A 22,206-nucleotide genomic window follows, 5' to 3' on the forward strand; every position below is an offset into this window, starting at 1 on the left:
GGAAATTAATTTTGTTTGACAAGCAACCTTCAGAACCTGGAAAAGAATAGCATAACATTAGGGATGGATAGATTTGTAAACCTCATTTTAGGCACACATGCACAAGAATATATGGATATAAGGTATATAGAGGAGAAGGAAGTTGTTTTGCTTTTTATTGAGGTGGCAGGTGTCAGAGCTAAATAAGGAAAATAGAAGCAAAGGGAAATTTGTTGTATTTCCGTGTGTGGTGTTTTACAAATAGAAGAAAACTCAGAAACTTAGAAACCACTTATAAGAAGATAAATAGGAGAAGTATAATATCAGCTGAACTAACAAATGGATGGTTAGGGTAAGATATGGACATGGAGGCCACATATAGTGGGAAACACAAAATAGAAGAGAGTGGAGCAAAAGTAAAGCAAATTAAGTTTTTCTGCCATTTACCCCCAACCTAAGCCTTTGTGTTACTGGACTGATTTGTTGTGGGAGAACTGTTGGAGACAGTAGATTTGGCACTAGTCAGGGAAGCTAAGAGCCAGGAGAAAGGTCTGATGCCAACTAAAAACCCTGGCTCCTTTCTTTAAAGAAAGAAAGAGAAGTAATGGGGTAGATTTGGATGGGGGTAGGGAGAATTAAGGTTGAGAGCAGGGAAAGGAAAGAGACTTTCATGCAGGGAGAATCAGAGCACTGGGTTAATGAAGGCCAGGCAAGCTCCAGGAGACTGTAAAGAGACCGGTAAGGTGCTTCCTCCACTATCTGGCACCAAACCAATTCCTGGCATTCGTGCTGCTACTGCCATTCATGCATAGCTTCAGAATGAATAAGAAAAGAGGGATTATTTAAGAGACACCTGTTGTGAAATGGGAATGATGACTGTCACCTTGGGACTTTCACCTCTCTTCTTCCAGGATTCCTGCTCTTCTTCCCCATCCCCATCCCCCACCCTGTTTTTATTTGGTTATGGAAATATGTAGTCTTTTCTAGTCTATGAGACAAAGTGATTTTGCCTCCTTGCTGGCATAGTTTCTTTGAGATTAGTTAAGGCCAGAGTGATTACATTTCTATTTCTCCAGAAGGATGTTGGGAGTTGTTAGAACTTCTTTGGCATCAGTCAGACAGAAAGACTCACTTTTTTTTTTCCATTACTGATCTGAGCTGATGAAAGCTGCAAATATGAAAGGAAACCTGAGAGACTTCATTGTTTGTCTCTCTATCCAGTCCACTGTGAGAGGCCATGTAAGGTAGTAGAGAGCACAAGGAAACTGGAAGCAATTGAACTGGGTTCAGATCCTGGTCCCTATATTAACTAGCCATGGCAGAGAATTCAAACTCCCCGAGTTCACTCATCTGTAAAACCAGCAGGTTTGCCTCATTAGAAGCACTCTACAAATCTTATAGTGCTTTTTTAAAGTAAGCTAATATTTTAATACAAATACTTGATTTACTAGAAAAGAAGTTATATGTGATATGGGGCTCCCTGAAAATTTCTGGATAAATCTAAACTGATCTGTGTTGCATTTAATTTAAAGAGAGATGATGCAAAGAAACAAATACAGGCTTGAAGTTTCAAGAAGGAAAATTATCAGAAGTACATTGCATCAATGCACTTATCTTTGCCATCATTTATAATATTTATTGAAAGCCTATTTTTCAAAGTGTTGTGCCAATGAGCATAGTAGTCAACATTTCCTCCTTGAATCTTACATGAAGAAAAGCAAAATATATCTTAGAGATTCTACCAAGAAACTTGTCATTTCTTGAACTTTTCCTTCTTCCTTGAATATTGCTATGTTGGGATTACTGATTTAGTTCTTTGTAATTACCGGAGGAAAGAGGTCTTGTTAGAACTGCATATGCAAAATATAATGTCATTGAATTTTCTTTTACATGAAGAAAGAACTTTTTGCCAGAAGCAAATTTACTCATGCTCAAATTTACTCGTGGTATCTGGAAAGAAAAGAGGCGATTGAGATTCTGCATACAATCCATCTGAAATCTTATTACTTTATGGCATCTTAATTTCAGAATTCAGAATATGAAATAGATATTAAATCAGCTATATGGATTAGAAAACCCCCTTATAATGGGATTACTTCTCCAAGCAGTTCATCTCCACTAATTTCTTTCTCCAAAGTCTTTGTGGTCTAAATTTCCAGATACAACCTTTTCTAGCAATGGATGAACAAATGAATAGGAGGTCATGTTTTGTGTGTACTATTGCTGCTGCTGTTGTTGTTTTAAGAAACTGGTCATCACAACTTAGAAGATAGGAGCCATACAACACTATTGAAACTCCTTGGGAAATTGACTGATATTGAAAGATTAGACTCAGACAAGTGCTGAAATACTGTCTGTTTATCTGAAGCTTGTTTGAACCATCCCAATCTCTTGGGTCTGAAAAGTTGAGCCAAAAAATTTCTTGAGCCAGACTTTCTCGCAAGATTTCCTGTACTTCCTGTTTCTAGATGAGCCAGAAATACCACGAGAATGACCTTTCTCGTGGTATTTTTGAACCTCTAGTCCGGAATGAAGACGATGTAGAGTCCATTCCCTGATCCTCACAAAATAAAGAGAGAATTCTTAAAATTGAATCTTTTTTCATTTTTCAAAACTTCAAACAGGCTTGGTTGCTCCTCAGGGGTAACAACTGAAATTAATATTCATTCTTTTCTAAGTCATCACATTCAGCTAGTAACGACTCATCTTTAAGGATCTATTAATTTATAACTCCTCCAAGATGTTTGCTGTGAGGAAATATGCAAAACAATAAAAAAATCACAATGGAATTATATAACCTTGGATAAAAGAAAATGCCATTCTTGTACAACTGCATATTGAGAGTTGTATTAGTGCATTAGTGTATGTGAAACATAATATCATATATTTGTTTTCTTTGTTCTTTACCCCTTTGTTCGAAGGGTCAGGATATCCTGATGCTCATGACTATGGCAAAATAATGAACAAAAATAAAAACAATCAGATGCTTAGGAAACCCTGGGTTGGTATCATCAGGGAAGTCTGTGACTGTGGAATGAGTTTAAGATCCAGATAAAATGCAAGTATGTTCCTTTAGTCCATGAGCAACTAATTTTTAACTAATTTCTAGAAAATTTTAATGGGAATAGTAAAAATAAAAGTAAAAATAAAAGTAGCAATGTAGTTTTAAAAAAGTAATAAATGCATCAAGTTGGTTCCTGCTATCTCTCATCTCTAATTGGAAAAAAAATGAAAAAGGCATGGTTTTTTGTATAAGCAGAGCATTCAAAATTTATGTTCCTGTAGGTATAATAATTATAAGTGCTTTATTAATATTTTGATCACTAAGTTCACAAAGGGAAGGTACAAGGTACCTTTTTCATATATTTTATATTTTTATATTTCAGCACACTCTATTGGAACTTCTTCATCTATGAGGAAAGATAGAGTTTGTTTGCCAGTGTACTTTTCCATCTGGAAAAAAAAGGGTACAAGTCACTGAATTCACTGTGGAAAAACCAAACTTATTAGCCATGGGTTGAGAGGAATAAGAATAATAAGAAAACATATTAAGGAAGCTTTCAGAAGCCTCCTTTAAAAAGAGAGAGAGAGAGAGTAAAAATAAAACACAGTCTCCCTACAGTCTTCCTCCTCCTCTTCCCTAAATTTCCTTCTCCTCCCTTGAAGAAACATCAAATGATGTTTGTCGTATGATAAACCAGCTCAAAAAGGATTGTAGATCAGAAATAACTGATTGTACATCTGCAAAAGAAAATACCAAGCAAAATAAAGCATTTTGCAATGCAGGGATACAAGGGAAAAAGTATAATACTCTACAAGAAAATAAGAGATGTGCATGAGAATAAGAATATCTAGGTTCAAAACATTCCTATAAACCCTACATGATGACAAAAGTGACAAATACAATACAGCCTCGTTTATATTTATAGTCAGAGACCTTCAAATCATCTACAGAGGTGTGTGTTCCTTTTTTATTTTACAATGGCTTTTGACTTCCAGGATTAGTGCTTGTGTCCCTAAACTTCAGGGAAATTGTTACACCCATCCCGATTGTCCTCAGATGAACCTGTCTCAGGTAGAGGGTCCAATAGTTCTGGAGACTAGATCTGAAGTCCACAATGCTATCTCCTAGGAAGGTGGCTTTTCTCTAGCTACTTTTCTTCCTTCTCACTGCCTGCCAGGCATGCCCCATGGTCTTTTTTCAGATTCTTTTGTATATTTTTAACTGTTGTTACTTTTCTTCAAAACTGAACTAAAACTGTCTTGAGCTATTTGTTCAGATTACACAACAGCATTGGACTTATGCATGCAGATCTTGATGTTTCCCTAATTCACTTCTTTCACAGTTAGCTTAGGAATGTGAATCAATGTTATTCCCCTTCCAGCTGAAGGGCAGCTGAGGTTACAAAGGGATTTGAGGAATAGGTCCCAAAACCCCTTAGGTTTGCTGAGAAGCAAGGGGACAGCAAGAAGAAGAAATGGGAAGGGGGGGGTGGGGAAAGAAAGGAGTTGCAGCATTTAATTGTGTGTCTGTGGGTAAATTCAAATAGCTTTCTTAATATCTTCATCATAATGCAGTCATTAGTGGAAAGGAGAGAGATGGCCCCCTGCCAGACCATCCAGAGAGAAGCAGCTGTGAACTGGTTCGGCTGGACTGTTCAAGCTTCCTTCTGTTTATTGAGGACTCCTTCAAGCTGCAGGGCATGGTTTGGTGAAGTTTTTTCGGTTTACTAAATCAGCAGCTGTTCACCTGAGAACCTCAGATAACAGAACTCTGTATGGTAAGAGAGAAGGATGAAAAAAAAAGAAGTTAAGCCCCACGTTCAGGAAATTCTCTGGTGCATTGTAGCAGTTTGGACGAACTTTGAGAAGAGCCAAAAGGAAAAAAAAAAAAAGAATAGATAAATGAACAAGGGAAAAGGAGGAAACCTCGGTGGCTTTTTTCCCCTGCTGTCATTCCAGCTGTAGCCTGGGATTAATTAAGTATTGTGAACTCAGTGCTTGGGAGAGAGGGAGGGAGGGAGGGAAATGCATTCTATCTCTAAGGAAGGAGAAGTATAGTAACTGTCTGAGATCGCTCACCAGTGAGGAGTCTCGGGAAGCAGATCTCTCCTCAGAGTTTGTTGGGAGACTGAAGGGGCAGTGCCGCTGCCTGCCCCGCAGGGCTGGAGCAGCCTTCCCTGCCAGTGGCTGGGCATGATTTTTCTTGTGCTGGTTTCCCTGCGCCTGTGAAGAAGCTCCCCTCTGGTCGCGGCGGCGGCGGCGGCGGCGGCGGCTGCAGCGGCGGCGGCGGCAGCACCTCTGGAGAACAGGGCAGAATGCCTGTGTTAGATCGATGTTTTAACTCGGCAGAGCTGGGCAGAAGGTGGACTCCTCGGGAAGGTCTGCTGCCCTCTTCCATGGGCAGCCGGCCAGAGTATCAGCAGGGACCGTTGACCTGGGAGCTGCCAGAGATGATCAGGATGGTAAAGCTTGTTTGGAAATCCCAAAGTGAGCTGCAGGGGACCAAACAAAGAGGGCTTCTGGAAGCCGAAGATGCTGTCAACAGCCTCTCAGGTAACTGGAATTGGAGGGCAGAAAAGGTGACAAGGGCAAATCTGACAACGTCCCAATTCCTTCCCTATAGGAATCTGACTAACACGGAAAGGGGATGAGGTGAGCAAGAGAGAGAAGGACCAAAAGGGTCGCCTAGAAACCTTTGGTCATTTGGAAACTCTATTTCAGAATGCATTTTAGAGTGGAAAGTTAAGTGAGTTTCTGAAAGAACCTTCTTCTTAGAGCGTTTTGGGAGGTTCTTTATATAAAAAGTAATGTATTTTCCCATAATTATATAAAACCACAGTAGTTTATATTGGCTTTCATTCTAGTCAGAGCCTACATACTTTGGGGGCAAGTTGCTAATCCTCTTTTCCTTAGCTTCCCCTTTGGGGAAATAAGTACAGCTCTTGGATACCTTAGGTGCAGCCAAAAAAAAACTAACTAGTATCAACCAATCAACAAGCATTGATTAAATATCCACTATATACTGGGCACTGTGCTCAAAGGCTGAAATGAAACAGTTCCTACCCTCAATGAACTTTCATTCTATCAAATTAGTCCACGTGTACATATTTAAATATACTTAAGAATTTAGATTTTTTAAAAATCATTTCCTTGGCATCAGTAACTGAGGAATCAGGAAAATCTTTACATAGGAGATAACATTTGAAATGTTTTGAAAAAAGTAGCTACTTGAAAGATTATTCAAGTCACAATGTTATCATTTCCTTTCCTATTTGGGACAGTTGCTTAGAACTTCACAATGTTTCCTAAAATGAGAACTATGACAACTTTTTTAGGGATTGGGCTTTATTTTTAAAAAATCAACCCAGAGTATATCATCATTTGGAAATTTGAAAACCAGCTGAAAGTTTCTTTATCTTAGGTGAATTCTTGAGACATACAAGTGGAAGGAAGTGGCATTGGAACTGAAAGAAAGAATGTGAACCATAGGTTCACAGATCCAGAGCTCACAGGGACTTTTACAAGTCATAACTCATTCATTGTACAAATGAGGAAGTGAGTCCTGAAAGGTGTGTAATTTGTCTAAAGTCACAGGGGTCGTAAGTAAAGGATCTCTGACTCTCAATTTCATATTTTTTCCTATTATATCATCTGGTAGAAGCATATGATCACAAATACTCAGAACAAAAAAGACCTTAGAGCTCTAATGAAACTGAGTCAGAAGTTCTAGGTTCAAATTCCAGTTCTGTTACTTACTACCTTTGTGACCTTAGACAAAGTTACTCAACTTTCAGATCTCACTTCCTCATTTGTACAATGAATGATTGGTTGGGGGGAAAAAAGAAGGAAACCAATGAGATTTTGAGGCTTGTGTGGCAAATGGGAGGTGGATGCATCCAGGAAGATGGACTTTGATCAAAAGAAATTAGTTAATGTGAAAGCATGAATATATTTCTTTTGAAGAGTGCTATGAAAATTGAAAAAAATTAGGCAAGAAACTGAACCCATGTCATAGGACCTAGGACAACTCACACAGTTTATTCCAGCTGATGACATGAGATCAGTTTATATTTCAGACTACACCTTGAAAACCATCCCACTCAAGCAAGTGTTGGTATGTCTATGTGTATGTGTATTTTTGTATTGCTCATACAGTACGCTACTGATTGCCAAGTTCTTAGCGAAAAAAAAAAATCCAGCTCATGAGAAAGGGAACTCCAGGAATTTTTGGTGACTTAGAAGTTTCCTGGATTGAGTGGGAGTAAATCTGCTTCATTCTCAGTATGCATCTTGGTCATCACCTCTCTTTTGCTATAGCATGTTCTTAAATAAGGGAGAAGGAAGGAGAAGGGGAAGTAAAAAGGAAAGGAAAGGGGTAAATGGGAAGGAGAAAGAGGGGAAAGGAAAGGGAAGAGGAAATGAAAAGGGGAAGGGGAAAGGGAAAGGGGAAAGGAAGAAATAGAAAAGAGGAAATCCCTTATACAGCACCTGCCATGTGTCTGGCACTAAGTGATTTTAAAAAAAGCTAGATGGGACAGTGAGTAGAACATCAACTCTGAAGTCAGGGGGACTTGAGTGCAAATCCTACCTCAATACTTCTTAGTTGTGTGACCTTGGGCAAGTCGATTCATCTTGATTGCCTCACATCCAAGGTCATCTCTAATTACCCTGATCCATATCTGGCCACTGGACCCAGATAATTCCAGAGGAGAAAGTGAATTTGGTGACTTAACCCTCACTCAAATTCAATTCACGTGTATTATATGACTTCACTTCCCTGATGTCATGGTCTTCTTTGAAAATAAAGGATATGCATCATCTCTAAGTGCTTTAAAAATATTATCTCAGTTGAACAAATAATCGAGTCTATCTTTATTTCCTGGAGACCTTTCTGGCCCCCTACTTACCTTCATTCCTATCCTCTGAGATTACCTTCTACCTACTCTCTCTCTTTCTGTTGCTGTCTCTGTGTCTCTGTCTCTCTGTTTCTCTCTCTCTCTCTCTCTCTCTCTCTCTCTCTCTATATATATATATATATATATATATATATATATATAATTATGTTTATTTACCTGCTAATTTTTACTTGAATATAATTTACATTAAAATGTAAGCTCCTTGGGGTCAGGAATGGTTTTTTGCCTTCTGTTTTATTCCTAATGCTTAGCACATAGTACTTATCATCTAATAAGTAATAATCTTCTTTCTAGAATAAGAGCTTTCTGTTCATTTATTTTCATGAGAAACTGCCTGTGAGGAAACCAGTTCAAATCTATCCTTAGAGACAACATTTAAGCATATAAGGTGTTTCTGATTCTCTTCCTCATTCATCTTTTTTTCATTTGGTGAGAAACCTTTCTGAAATAAGTTGGTTATGTTTGTTGGCAGTTAGATAGAAATATTACTGTATAATCACAAAGTGCAAGAAAGGTAGTCTAAGATTAGGATGGAGAGATATTTTTGAAACCTTCTAAGGGTCACTGCTCCCTTTTACAAAGGAGAAACTCAAGTCTTTGTCCAAGGTTATAAGGCATAGTTGTAATGAAGCATAGTTGAAGATTTTCAACCATTTCTTCTAATTGCAAAAAAACCTATAATTTTTTCCGATACTCAACACTGACTCTGTATGGAATCAAAAAGTGGCATCAGGTTGTTACCAAAATTTCACATTAAGGATTTTTCTGCTACTTTTGTGATCTTGAACAAGTCAAGCATGTCTTTTCTGGGCTTCAGCTTCCTCACCTGTTCAAGATTAGAATTGAACTAAATAATCACTAAGATCCCTTCTAATATTTGACCTCTATGATCTTCCTTTCCTGTTGATTGATCTTTTGCATTTATCTTTGTCTACTAATTCACATCTCTGAGTCTCAGTTCCCTTATCTGTAAAGTGAAGGTACAGAAGTTGTGATGCTTAAATGAGATAATGTATGCCAAAACTTTTGAAAATTCAAAAATAATTCTATAGGTATTATCTCAAATTCAACAAACAGAACTCATTTTTCTTTCCCCCAAAATACCTTTTCCAAACTTCCCTAGATTTGCCAAAGACAAACCATTCTTTCAGTTTCCCAGAGTTATAACTCCTCTCAAAGGAGTTTCTCAATTTCTCATAACCAACAAGTGGCCAAATCTTGTTGCTTTTCCCTCTACATCATCTTTCTATGTGATCCCCTTTCTCTCTATTTAGCTCACACTCTAGTCAATTCTCAACTATTTTATTGCAGATTCTCCTATTAGACTCCCCCTTTCATTCCAGTCTCAGCACTGTCACTAATGTCTTTCTCCTTAACTACAGATCTAACTACTGTTACTCCCCTATTCAGAAAACTCCTGTGACTTCTATTGCCATTAGAAACCATTAAAAAAGTCATCTTTTTAACCTTTAAATCCCTATGTCTCCAACCTATCTTCCCAACTTCATTGTAGATCATGCTCTTCCCAACCCTACAGTACAGTAAAGACAAGTCTTTTCTTAGTTCCTTTTGTTTTTGTGCTTTTGTATTCCTTTTCCCCCTACACCTGGTAGACCTTCCCCCTTTCCCCATTTCTTAAAATCTCCCTCTTTCTGCAAGGTGCAACTCTAACAGGACCTTCAACCTTTCCTGATCACCTCAAATTGGCTAAAGTCTCCCTCCCAAACTCCTTTATATTTAACTGTTTTGCAATATATGTAGATACATTTATGCAGTATACATATGCACAAAGATCTCGTGATGGCTATATTATATAAAGAAGCATATATAGTTATATATAAAATATAGTACTGTGCATAATATTTGGCTGTATTATACATAGCAATATATGTGTGTTATATATAACACTTGATAGCTATATTTGATATATATAAAACACTATAGCTATATATATAGCTCTTGAAAGTTATATTTTATACAGAATTATATAAATAGCATGATACATAATATATGAAATATATAATACAACATAGAACTATATATCAATATAATATATTATATATAAAATACTTGAGAGTAACAAAACACCTGTTCATACATCATCTCATTTGGACTACCCAACAACCTCCAGAGGTCAGAAGTGACTGCATGAAGGAAAAGTTGTCTCAGTAGACAAAAAATTGTCCATTAGCATAAATTTTCATACAGTTGAGGGGATGAAGTAAATGAAACTCTCTAGAATAGCTTTTATTCTAAATAAAAAATTTACATAACTATAAAACTTTAGTAAAATTTCTGCCAGAGTGACAGTCATATAATATTAATGATATGCAAAGTGGTTTCTTAAAGTTTCTTCAGTTTCTGACTAACCAAACTACATAATTTTATTCAGTCAGTTCCTAAAAGATTCCTGATATAAACCTTTCAAAGTTGAGCTGACTCTGTTAGAGCATTATTTTAATCTATTCTGCCTAGAATACCTTTCCCCACCACTCTAAAACCTCTATATCTTTTAGGACCAAATTGGGGTCCAGTCCTTATGGGGAGTCTTCTTTGAATGCCCTAGTACATAGTCATTCTTTTTTATGGAATATTTCTGTCACTCAACATTTATTCCATAAATTCTAAGCTTTCAATTATATAACTACCTAGCATTTGTTGTTTGTGGATTGTTTCTTGTGTGTGAGAGACTTATTTATCCAACTATGTTGATAAACAACCCAAGGGCAAAGACTGTGCCTTATATAGCTCTTGTTTACTCTTATGGCTTTAGATATAATCTTAAATAAATACAAAAATTACAGTTTTTAGAGTTGGTTTGGTTATTAATAATAATGATGGCTAACATTCATATAATACTTTAAAGTTGGCAAAGTACTTTACAAATATTATGCCTTTTGATCCTCAAAACATCCGTAGGAGATAAATGTTTTGGTAACCCTATTTTATAGATAAAGAAACTGAGACAAGAATTTAAGTAACTTACCTAGGGTCGTACAGCTAATAGATTCTGAAGTTGGATTAGAACTTAGGTCTTCCTGATTCTAACCCTTTAGCCCCATATAGGTCAAGCAATTTGGCCTTGGTCTCAATCAATTAAATAGAATTGAACTTAATTAAATTTAGCCTTTAATTTAATTAATTAATTAAGCAATATAGTAGGTTAGTGATAAGAAGAAGCCAAGGCAGTTACATTGATAACTGGGACATAGGAAGTTTCCACAATATAAATGATTTTGGAATTGAATTCATAGCTTCATATAGTTTAATCCATGGTGTTTATATTTTTAAACTATTCCGCCAAAACTTATTTCATCAATAAGAACAGAAATCATCTAATTGCTGGTACATAGCAGGTCCTTAATAAATATTTGTTAACTGACTTCCTTAGTGTCCTACTTTGTGCCTTGCCTACATAGGGTAGTGGTGATGAAAAGATCTCAAAGTACATACTGACTGAGCACCAGCTCTGACATGTCCTTTGAAACTAAAAAAACCTTGGCCTGGTGCTGGACTGTATGTCTATCATCTGCAGATCACCTTAGCATAGTTGAGAAAGGCTCATCCCAGGTCATTCCAAGAGCAATAAATTTCTCAGTCATAGCAGCTTTCAAAAACCATCTACCAACCCATATTGGAGTTGCAGTCTATCAGTGGAGGGAGAACCTATAACATTGTATGTTTACAAAGGAAAAGTAGCTGGAAACTAAGAAAGTGTTTTCATATGTAGAGTAGATGCTTCTTACTTAAGGATAAGTTTTAAGTGGATCAGCAAACATGATGATCAGAAAATGCCTAGATCTGGTAATAGAAGACCTGGATTGAAATTCAAAAACCTGTTTTACCTTATGAAAATTAAGTTTCTCTCTCTCTCTCTCTCTCTCTCTCTCTCTCTCTCTCTCTCTTTCTCCATTTTCCATTTTGTCTTCATTCCTCCAGTACTTTCTCACACTGGAATTTCCTTTGGTGGCTGGGGTCTTCACACCCTGGAACATTCTTCTACTCCAGCCCACTTCTTCATTGTTGAGTTCCTTCTAACTCCTTCTAGGGACTCCATTATGGGGAGCTTCCTTCCTTTCACTGTGTTTCTGGCTCTCAGGACTTCTTATCCTCTCCCTCTTCTATCTCCCTTTTGCATAATGTGTTCCCCCATTTGAATGTAAGCTCCTTGAGAGCAAGTAACTAGTACATGGTATGCACTTAATTAATGCTTACTACTTCAGTTTCTTCTATAAAAGTAAAAATGAGGGATTAAACTAGATGACTTCAATAACCTTTTCTAGTTTAAAATTCTTAACTCTATGATAATGATCTCTATGAATTTCAAAAATATTATGAATACATACTTTCAAAGTTTATAGAAATTGAAAGTTCTTAAAATATCTAATTTTACTTCAAAATTTTATTGTAGGATTTAGGGACTTTGGAGATCATTTATAGAAGAAAACTCTGAGGTAGAAATAATAAATATGACTTGCTCAAGAACGCATAGCTAGAAAGTAGTTGAGGCAGAATTTAAGCTAAAGATCTTTGGACTGCAAATCCAAATCTGAGATTGTCTTTCTTCAAGATCCAATTTAGCTGCTACCTCCTGGGTGAAGCTATTTCTCTTTTTCCTGTAGGTATAATATTCTCTTCTTCCTCTATTTTCCTTGTATGTGCTTTACTTCCCCTAAAGTAAAGGTAGGAATTCACTTCATTAGTATTTTTATGTTCCCAGGCCCTAATACATTGACTTGCATACAATCAGTTGTTTTTTTTAATAAACAAATTGTACTACCCCTTTTAGGGATTTCATTTTCCTCGCTGCCTGTGTCACTAGTCCCAAAGTTAGGCTTGCTGGCAATGATAAGGGTCAGTTGGATCTCCTAAATGGAATGAAAGGTAAAGAAGAGAAAAATATAAAGAATTGGAAGAAAAAGTAGTTTTTCTACTAATGTAGGGAAAGAGTTGGAAGAAGTAGGAAGGGTATGCATATTTGTGTGTGTGTGTGTGTGAGAGAGAGAGAGAGAGAGAGAGAGAGAGAGAGAGAGAGAGTGAGTGAGAATTTCACAAGGAAGAAGAGTTGTAAATTGTGAAAGACCAAGAAAAGGTGGGTCCATGGCATGTTCAGTCTTTCCCTAGTAGGGCAAAAAATACAGTGGAGAAGACATTGTCAGATAGTTCCCCACACCATGACCACCAGATGGAGCCATGAGTTTAAAACAATTTCATGGTGGGAATTGTGGGAGAAGAGAATTGGATTGGAATTGGGAATCCTCAGTGGATTGGAAGAAGAAATGACTCTTCTTGTATATGGACATTCACAAGTCAAGGATTCTTACTTCAGCAAGAATCTCTAGCTAGGCATTACCTATCACACTGACTTCTGGTGAAATATTTATGTTTATTTTACTTCATTAAGTCTTAACCATAACTTGCTTGGGTTTTGAAGCAGCCTGATGAGATAAAATAGTTCTCAACAAAAAGAAGTACTAGGTTAGATACATACTGGCTATAACTGTGTGACCCAATCCAAATCCCTTCACTTCTCAATGTCCTAGGAAGCTCTCTAAGGCTGGATTGGAGAGAAGGTGCCAATCTGCATTGGGAGAGGAAGTTTCCTCATCAGGGACTTCCTTAGTTCATTAAATCGCATACCCATTCCCTATGCCATGATTGTTTTATTACTTACAGAGTCAATGAAGGGTGACCTGCTAAGTAGAGCAAAGATGAGGCAAGCATGTGATACACTTTAACTTATATGGCAGCAAGAGGAATATGACTGATGATATGATTTCTTGCACCCTTTCTTTCTTTCTTGTTACTTCCTCCTTCTTTCCTATACTGAGGTTGTGCTAGCTCCAATTACCTTTCCTTGTGAACATCTTTGCTTCAGCCTCAATCATGCTTTTCTTTTCCATTTCCCCAAGAGTTCTCTCCCTCCTGAAGTTACCTTGTGTTTACTTTTCTGTGTGCCTACTATTTCCTCCCAGTAGAATATAAGCACCCTGAAGTCAGGAACTTTTTCATTTGAATATTTATGTCCCCATTATCACTCATGGTGATTTGTACTTTGCAAGTGCTTAGTATTTGTTGAATATGTTTAGTCTTAGTCTGAACCAAAATTCACCACTGCCACCAATATCATTTCTCCTTCCATTCAACCCCACTCAACAAAACAAATAAAAAACTTATAGAATCCTTGGCTTGATGAGGATATTATATCTCAGTATGCCTTATGTTGAATCTTATGTTCTAGGTTCATCTTTATTTTTTCATCTGGAAATATATCTTGATTAAGTTAAATATTGTTGAATATCAAGCATCATCACTTCAGAACATGGGCATTTCAGAAATGCTATTTTGATTGATTCCAATCAGCAGCAAATTTAAGACTAACCAGTATTTATCAGGGCTCATTCCTGGTTATATAAGTAATCTGGTTTTTTTTTTTCAGAATTTGGAAAAATGACTTCAAATGCTGCAGAAAGACAAGGATAAGGAATATATGAAGTATCAGAGAAAAAGAGTCCTCTGATTATCATGATCTCTAAGGTCCCTTATGGCTCCAAATCTATGATTTTATCTCTCAAATAGAAGGACAGTTAGAACTATGCCACATAACCTCAACTACCAAGAGATTACATATTGCAGGAAAAGTCAAATAAACCATGACCTTATCATAGGAGATCAGTTAGAAAATTCCTAAATTCAATTTAAATCTCTACTATGAAAAACAAGAATTTATTCATTTAAAAATAATATTTATCCCTTTATTCGAGGTGTCAATATTAGGAAATGTTAGTGGATTCTGAATGACTATTATGAAATACAAAATGTACTGTTAAGTTACCAGCTGAAACTCAAATGCATTTTTATTTTCTTCTGAGCATTAATGATTTCACTAATGACAACTCTCTTTATTTAAAGCAAAGAACAAATTGGCTCAACAATATATTGTACATAGAATCTTAATTCATGAAAAATTCTTAATTGACAATTTATTCTATTTAATCTTTAGCAGTGCTAACAAATGAAAGTTTCCTTGAAATAAATATGAAAGAAGACAAAATGAACCAAATAAATAAAAGGCAAATAAAACAATAACTAATTTAGGCATTAAATAGATTAATGAGCATATTTTCTAGTCAATTGTTATTTGAGAAATAAATTTAAATTCTTTCACTTGAAAAAAATATTAAATATGGCAGGCAATTGATAAATTAGTCTTTACAGCAAACAGCAATAACAACTTTGCAAAAACAGACTTAGTTAAAAAAGAATCCTACCACAACTGAAATAATGCTTGAAAAAGACCAAAAAAGATATAATTCATAATAATTTAATTTTAGAATTGATACATACTGGTTGTAAGTGTATATTTTGCATGGGAGGGGTATGAACATCGAATTCCTGGATAAGCATTTATCCATTTTTGCATCTTCTGATGACTTGCAAAGGATAAATATTCAAAAGCAGTTCCTTTTCCAGATGCCAGTCTGGAAATTCCTTAATGTGATTTCAAAATATAGTGCAGAAATGTGTATGTTTACTTGGTTCTACAAATGAGCTTTTAGGGGGTTGAAGTGAATGGAGGATATTGTTCCCACTTCTTCCTTCTGCTATTTGTCTGGAGACAGTTTTCTGCAAAGCTGCTTGAGAGGGATAGCAATACATGACTTTTGCTTCTAACTGACATGCTTAAAGGAAAACATCAGATGTTTCATTATGTAGAAGATGGAAAGCTTGGATTTAATCTTGTGTTTCATCCATGCTGCTGAAAATACGGACTGCTTTCCACCCACTCTGAATTTTCCCTCACAATTTTAAAAAGTGAAAAACATTTAACACAAGCCAAATATATATATATATATATATATATATATATATATATATATATATATATACATATATATGTACATATATATGTATATATATATATGTGACAATATCAAAAAGTGCTTTTCAATAAAAAAGGTAAAATCCATATTTTTGCAATGGAAATCTTGTTCCCTTTTTGCTGTTATTTTAAAATAACTATTTAGCCCTTTCTTGCTTTTTATAAATTTCCTTTTGGTGTTGAATACTTTGTTCCTCAAGATCCCTAAGAGACTATCAGTTACATTTTGTACCTTAAAACTTCCCATTTTTCTTCAAATCCCTCCTTATATTTCAACCCACATAACTAACATAGCCTCTTCTTTCAAAATCATCTCCCCCTACACAGTATTCTGTGTGCTTTATAGATTACAGATAAGACCTTTGCCCCCAGGCAATTTATAATTGAGGTTAGATTTCAGACATGCAACAAATACCAGGAACAGCAAGTGAGTCACAGTGATGTCATTAGTAAAGAAATGAATTGAAAAATGTCTGACCAGTCTACAACTGAAAAGGGCAGTAGACAAAGATGAAGCAAGGTCAGGTAATTCCTTGAAAGTGAGAACCAGAGACATCAGCTTGCACATATAGACCAAGAGACAAACCTCAAAGTGGAAAAAGTGGGGAGAGAAATTAAAAAAAAAACCAAGAGGCAAGAGTAGCTATCTTTGATGTGGCATTTTAATAAACTTGAAAGAAAATAAATGAAAAGTTGGTTAGCCAGGAAAGACTATGAAATCATCAAGGTAAGAGAAGAAAGTGGGTTGAATTTAAATACTTAGTCAAAAAATTAGGAAAAGAAAAAAAAATTGTACACCATTCTTCAAAAGAAGTACTCCGTGGAGTAGCATTCCTAATTTAAAGGGAAAAGAGAACTAAGATGAAATTGCATGGAGGCATGATGCACTTAGTAGTGGATATTCAAGAAAGATGCAAAGAAAACATTATCACATACCTCTTCTAAATGGATTGTCCACATTCCAGAGTCCATAGATACAGGCATCTCCCTTTTCTCTCACTCTCTTCTTTTGTTCAGTTCTCAAATGCCATACTTTGATAAGAGCCTAAATTCCATTTCTGAAGAATCTGACAGATGGAACCCTATCAACTTAGGAGGTCTTGAAAATGATCCAAGGGACAAAGTAAAACCATTCCAGTGGATTGTATAGAAAAAGAGAAGAGAGGGGTCTATAAACACATCAGTAAGGGGAAAAGAGTAAACTGAGATTACAGTAAAGAAATCAAATGAAAAGCATAGGAAGCATAATCAGAAACACAAACATCAGGTAGATTGAAACAATTACTTTGGCCAGTAACTACCCCCCACCCATCCCCTGCAATATATTCTTCACCCAAGACATTCTACTTTTTCTGTTCTCTCCTGTCTGAAAGCACACCAATTTTCAGTAGCCATCTCTGAAATGTCTTCCTAAAAAATTCAGCAGTGATTATAGCAAATGAAACAGGATATTCAGCCAGGGGTGAGGCACTTGCAGTCTGGCATGTTTCACAATGAATGCTGAAAATTTTATGTTCTAGGAACCTGCTAATCTTGAACTATAGCCCTAATCACACAATACATTGTACTCTTAAGGAGTATTTGGGGTCTGATGCACTTTCCTTGTTGGCAGTGTGTAAATGTTCTCATTGGAAATTTCTGAAAGGTTTTCCTTTTCCTTTTCCACACCCAGACCCCTTGAGAGAATAGGAAATGAGGAAATTATAGAAGCTAAATGTTGCAACTGCTCCCAGTCTCCCCAAAAATCTATGGTGTCATCTTTCATGATGATTGAAATTTTCTTCTCTCCCCCTCCCCCATATTGCCTACCCCCTGCTCCAAATCCTTTGAAAAAAACTACCCTCCCATTTGAACCTATGATTTCCATGCCAAATTGTATCAGACTCATTGTAAATTCAAGTATATTCTCCAAACTTTCCAATCTAGTCTTATAGCATTCATTAGATTTGGAAGGAATCATAGAGACCATGTAAGCCAATTCCTTCATTTTACAGAAGTTTATTATCAAAGAAGGTAAATGACTTCAACAAGGTAACCTATATTTAGCAAAGAGCAGAGCCTATATTTGCTATTATTCTAACCCAGCTCTTCTGGTTCCACATCCAAAGGTCTTTTTTACTATACCTTTACCATTTCCAACCTTAACTGGTGGACATAAATGGAAACTAAAAGTATTTCCTTGTCAGTTTTATTAATCCCATAAATTTGGAAATTATGAATTCACCAGATTTTAATTTCAAAAATAATTACTTGACCTGTATCATAATTTTTTCTTTGTTCAGTTGTGTAAAAGAACTTTGCCCCTTATTTAAAAGTGTTTGATAATATGTTCAAAGATTATCATGCAAAATTAATTTTGCTTTGAAATTGTTTATTTTTTTCAAAATTTCACAAAACTTCCTAAAATGATTGAAACATTTTAGAAACAAATCCTGAAGTACAGGGAGCTACTATTCTTAGGTATCTTGTACCCAAAGGTTAACTTTCTCTAACTTTACAAAAGGCCAGTTAGGTAGAGCAGAACATATTATGCCAGTCCTGGAGTGAGGAAGATTCATGTTCCTGAGTTCAAATCTGACCTCAGACAACTAATTGTGTAGACAAGTGACTTAACACTGTTAAGAGTTTCTTCATCTGAAAAATTAGCTGAAGAAGTAAATGACAAACCACTCTTTGCCAAGAAAACCCCAAATGAGGTCATCAAGAGTAAGACATAACTGAAAATGACAAAACAAACTTACTGTAAAAAATCAGTAGATACCTAGATTGTAGACATCCATATTATCAGTTATTCTAAATAAAGCACATTGTCAGCAATGTGTTTCTATGGAATTTGTCTAATTTTCCATTTATTTGATTTCATTACCAAAAAGCATTACATGTTATGGTACTAGGATAATAAATCTATTTCCATAGGCCATCTAATTCAATCATTTTAGACCTTAGAAAACTGATTGAGTTGCCCAAGATCACACAAGTCATATCAGAGTCAGGATTTGAATCCAGGTCTCTTACCCCAGAACCTATATATATCCTTTTTTACTGAATTGTACTTCTTCCATTCTTGATTGATTTTAAATATTTTAATAAAAGCAATAATTATTAAACCTCCCTTAACAAGTATCACACTTTTTTAATTTACAAGGAAAATTGTAACTCAATTCAATTTAGCAACTATTTGTCCAACGCCTACTACATACACGGCATTGTACCAGGCCATTAAGGTGATAGATTAGTAAGCAATCCTGTTCCTGTGGAACTTCCCCTTAAATAGAAGAGAGAAGAAAGATAAGTAAAGAAGTATAGTATATAATAGTATTGATAAAAGTTAAGAGAAAGAGATACACTGGGTTCAGAAGAGAGAGAGAAATCACATCCATTTGGGGGAAATTGAAAAGATTGTGTGAAGTTTCACGTGAGCTGAATCCTAGACTGTAAGTAGAAATTCAACAGTTTAAAAGATAAAGCAAAAATGTCCTTTGCTGAAAAGCTACATGTTATAATAGAACAACCATTGGTTTTGGAGTCAGGAAAAACCTACATTCAAATCATCCTTCTGACCATAAGCAAGTCATACTCCATCAAAGCATCAGTTTTTCTCATCTGTGAAATGAAAATAATATTTATGTTTTTTCAATAGAGTTGTTGTGAGAACCAAATTTGTAGGTAAAGTGATTCTCAAACTTTAAAATGCTACATGTAATAATATATGTAATAAGATTATCAGCTACAGCTTTTGTTTCTTTGTTTTATTTTAGACAGGAGGAACAATTTAAGCTAAAGTGAAGAAGCAAAAAAGCAAGGGATGTGTTCAAGGAATAAGTGACAAAATTCGATCACTATATACCTGAGGGAGAAAAATGAGAGAGAAGTCTTTTAAAAGGGGTCACATTGGAAAGGCCTTGAGTGTTAGGCATTTGAAAGACTCCATTCAAGTTTTTTCTAAAGAAAATCGGGATACATGGATGGTCTTTGAGGAAGGAATGACACAATTGGAGTTGTGCTTAGATAAATGGTAGCTGAATAGATGAGAGAAAATGTATTTATTTTCTAAATATATGAATACTATGATATATGAAAATTTTCAATTTTGATCATATAGGCATCTATGAGTAGTCCTGTCTTGGGTCTATCTAGGTCTGACATCATATTTCCTTGTGTATTTAACAAGACTCTAATGATTTTAATCATGTATATGAGAGGAGTTAAACTTTAACCATAATAATTGTTCCCTTCTCTACCTTTAAAAGGTTGCTTAGCTTGTACAAATCATTTCAGCTGAACCATAGATTCCTTCTCTGTATGATAAGAAAAATGAGTGCCATATATGGGAAATAGCAATAGATTTGAAATCAAGGGATCTGAATTCTAATGTCAGCTCTATGTGGACAAATCATTGACAAAACAAGCTAAACTAGGTGATATCGAAGGTCTCTCTTCTCTAAATCCTGTGATGCCTATGACTGGGAGATATATATAAGGTCCCTTCCAGCTTTAACATTGTGTGAGGATGGTGTTCTTAGCACATAGTAAGTACTTCAATTGATTCTGTAATTCAAGGAAATTCTATGCCAGGCAAATAAAACAAATGATGGGCATTATCTGTAGTTTCATTCAACTATAATTCCAGTTGATATTCTTGTTCTTTTCATGATGATAATTTGTGGGTACAGTGGAAGTTATCGGAACAAGGATACACAAGGCAGTCATTAGTGGAGAGTTAACACAGGTTCACCTGCCAATGTGCCACTGAAAGCTTTGCGTTCTTTGGATTTCTTTGTGAATGGAGTATTAAAGGTTTGTCATAACCTGGCTTAGGAAGTAAGTGGCAGAACTGACAACTCTTAAGGCTAGATTTTACAAACCAGACTCACAAAAGGCACAAACTCACATGATCTTTCCATCTAGAAACAACAGACACCTTTTTTGTCTTATTTTGTTTTGTTTTTAGTTTGTGTTGGTGTAAAGTAGTTCAATACATCCTTTAATGTTCTCCACACCCACGCAATCCCCTTTACACCCCCTCCACCACTAATACCACCCTCCTCTTTGCCAGATTCTAACCCTTTCTCCCAATGAGCAATGGTGCTCATTTACTTAATGTCACCCAAATAAGATAGCAATTTAGAAATTAAAATTCCATAGGATCTTTCTCTCTTTCTCTCTCTCTCTCTTAATGGATAATCAACTTTATCCTGTTAAAAAAAAATAAGATGTTCTGCTGAACCGTTACAGAAACTTTTGAGGTGTTTAAAAAGAATGATCATTCATGGCATGGATATCTTCAGTGTTGATGATGATATTGTTTCTAATTATTTTCATTTTCATGCTTCTCTGCATCTGTGAGTTCCAAGCAACAACCGAAACAGCAATGGTGAAATACCAACCCCCTTCAGTAGTATATTTGGTCTGACGGGAAACAGGAAATACCAGAAAAGATCACAAGAGAGACTGTAATCATGAGATTTCTAGACTATTCTCTTGACGTCAGAGATTTGAAGAGTTCAGATAAGCATTCTATGAAATCCGGAGTGCCTATCCAAATATCCAAAATGGATCTCCAAACCTCTTGAACTCATATGTTGTTATTTAACCCCTGTCTCCCACAGCCTCCCCCAACCCCCAAAAAATAGTGAGTACCATTTCCTTGTTAGGAAATATAAAAATATTACATGCAGGTATTCTGTAAACAAGAAATGTTTGTAACCTAATTCCATTTATTCACTATCTTACAAAAACTGGATAAATCATTTCTAACTGAAATATTTATAAGAGTCAATGATGCTATCATTATGAGTACTCCATCCACTTAAAGATATCACAATTCTTCCACATCTTCTTGTTGTACAGAATTTTACACATCTTTCTATAAACCTTTCATGGAAGAACTAGCTAACACATTAGAGACTTTCTCTTACTTTCCATATCTCCGAGCATTAATGTACCACTCTCAATGCATGTCCTGCCCCTGTCCTTCTTGGTCATGTGTAATCTTGCTAATATTTTATGCCGTTTCTTGTATATAAGCTATCAATGATCTTAAAAAACATACCAAAGTCTATTTATGCCCAGCATGCAGCTTTCTATCAACCTCTAGTTATATTTTTCATTGTAATTTTTTTCTGAGTTATAGACGTATGTCATCACCAGAAAAATATCAGTTTTAAATAAATTTGTTTCCATAGTAGTTAACAGTTTATAATTAAAATCTCTTTGCAATTTCCCAAATCTTAGCAAGCTCACACTCCTCTTTCTCCTCCTTTATTCTGGGTCTAGTTCAGTTTCTTACTAAACATAAACATTTTTATTGACATGTTTCAGATCATGTCACAATCTGGGTAATATTTATTTTTTTCCATTCACCTTATTGAATGAAAAATATGGATGGCAAGATATTTTATATTTCAGGACTTGGCTTAATTATTA

General features: G+C 35.7%; 1 protein-coding gene across 2 annotated transcripts in view; it reads left to right on the plus strand.

Moving 5' to 3' along the window:
- Positions 1 to 22,206, plus strand: part of PDE7B (phosphodiesterase 7B) — a 494,425-nt gene that overhangs the window by 291,213 nt on the left and 181,006 nt on the right. The window contains exon 1 of one of the 2 annotated variants that reach the window (XM_074187650.1): positions 5,254 to 5,535. The exons of the other annotated variant lie outside the window; for it this stretch is intronic. Coding sequence (XP_074043751.1) covers positions 5,298 to 5,535 — 238 coding nt within the window. The 5' untranslated portion in view covers positions 5,254 to 5,297. Of the gene's footprint in view, positions 1 to 5,253; positions 5,536 to 22,206 lie in introns of those variants that run through there. 2 annotated transcript variants of the gene reach the window in all.

This window comes from Macrotis lagotis, chromosome 5 (genome assembly GCF_037893015.1).
Source record: "Macrotis lagotis isolate mMagLag1 chromosome 5, bilby.v1.9.chrom.fasta, whole genome shotgun sequence".
In the NCBI taxonomy this organism is placed as follows: domain Eukaryota; kingdom Metazoa; phylum Chordata; class Mammalia; order Peramelemorphia; family Peramelidae; genus Macrotis; species Macrotis lagotis.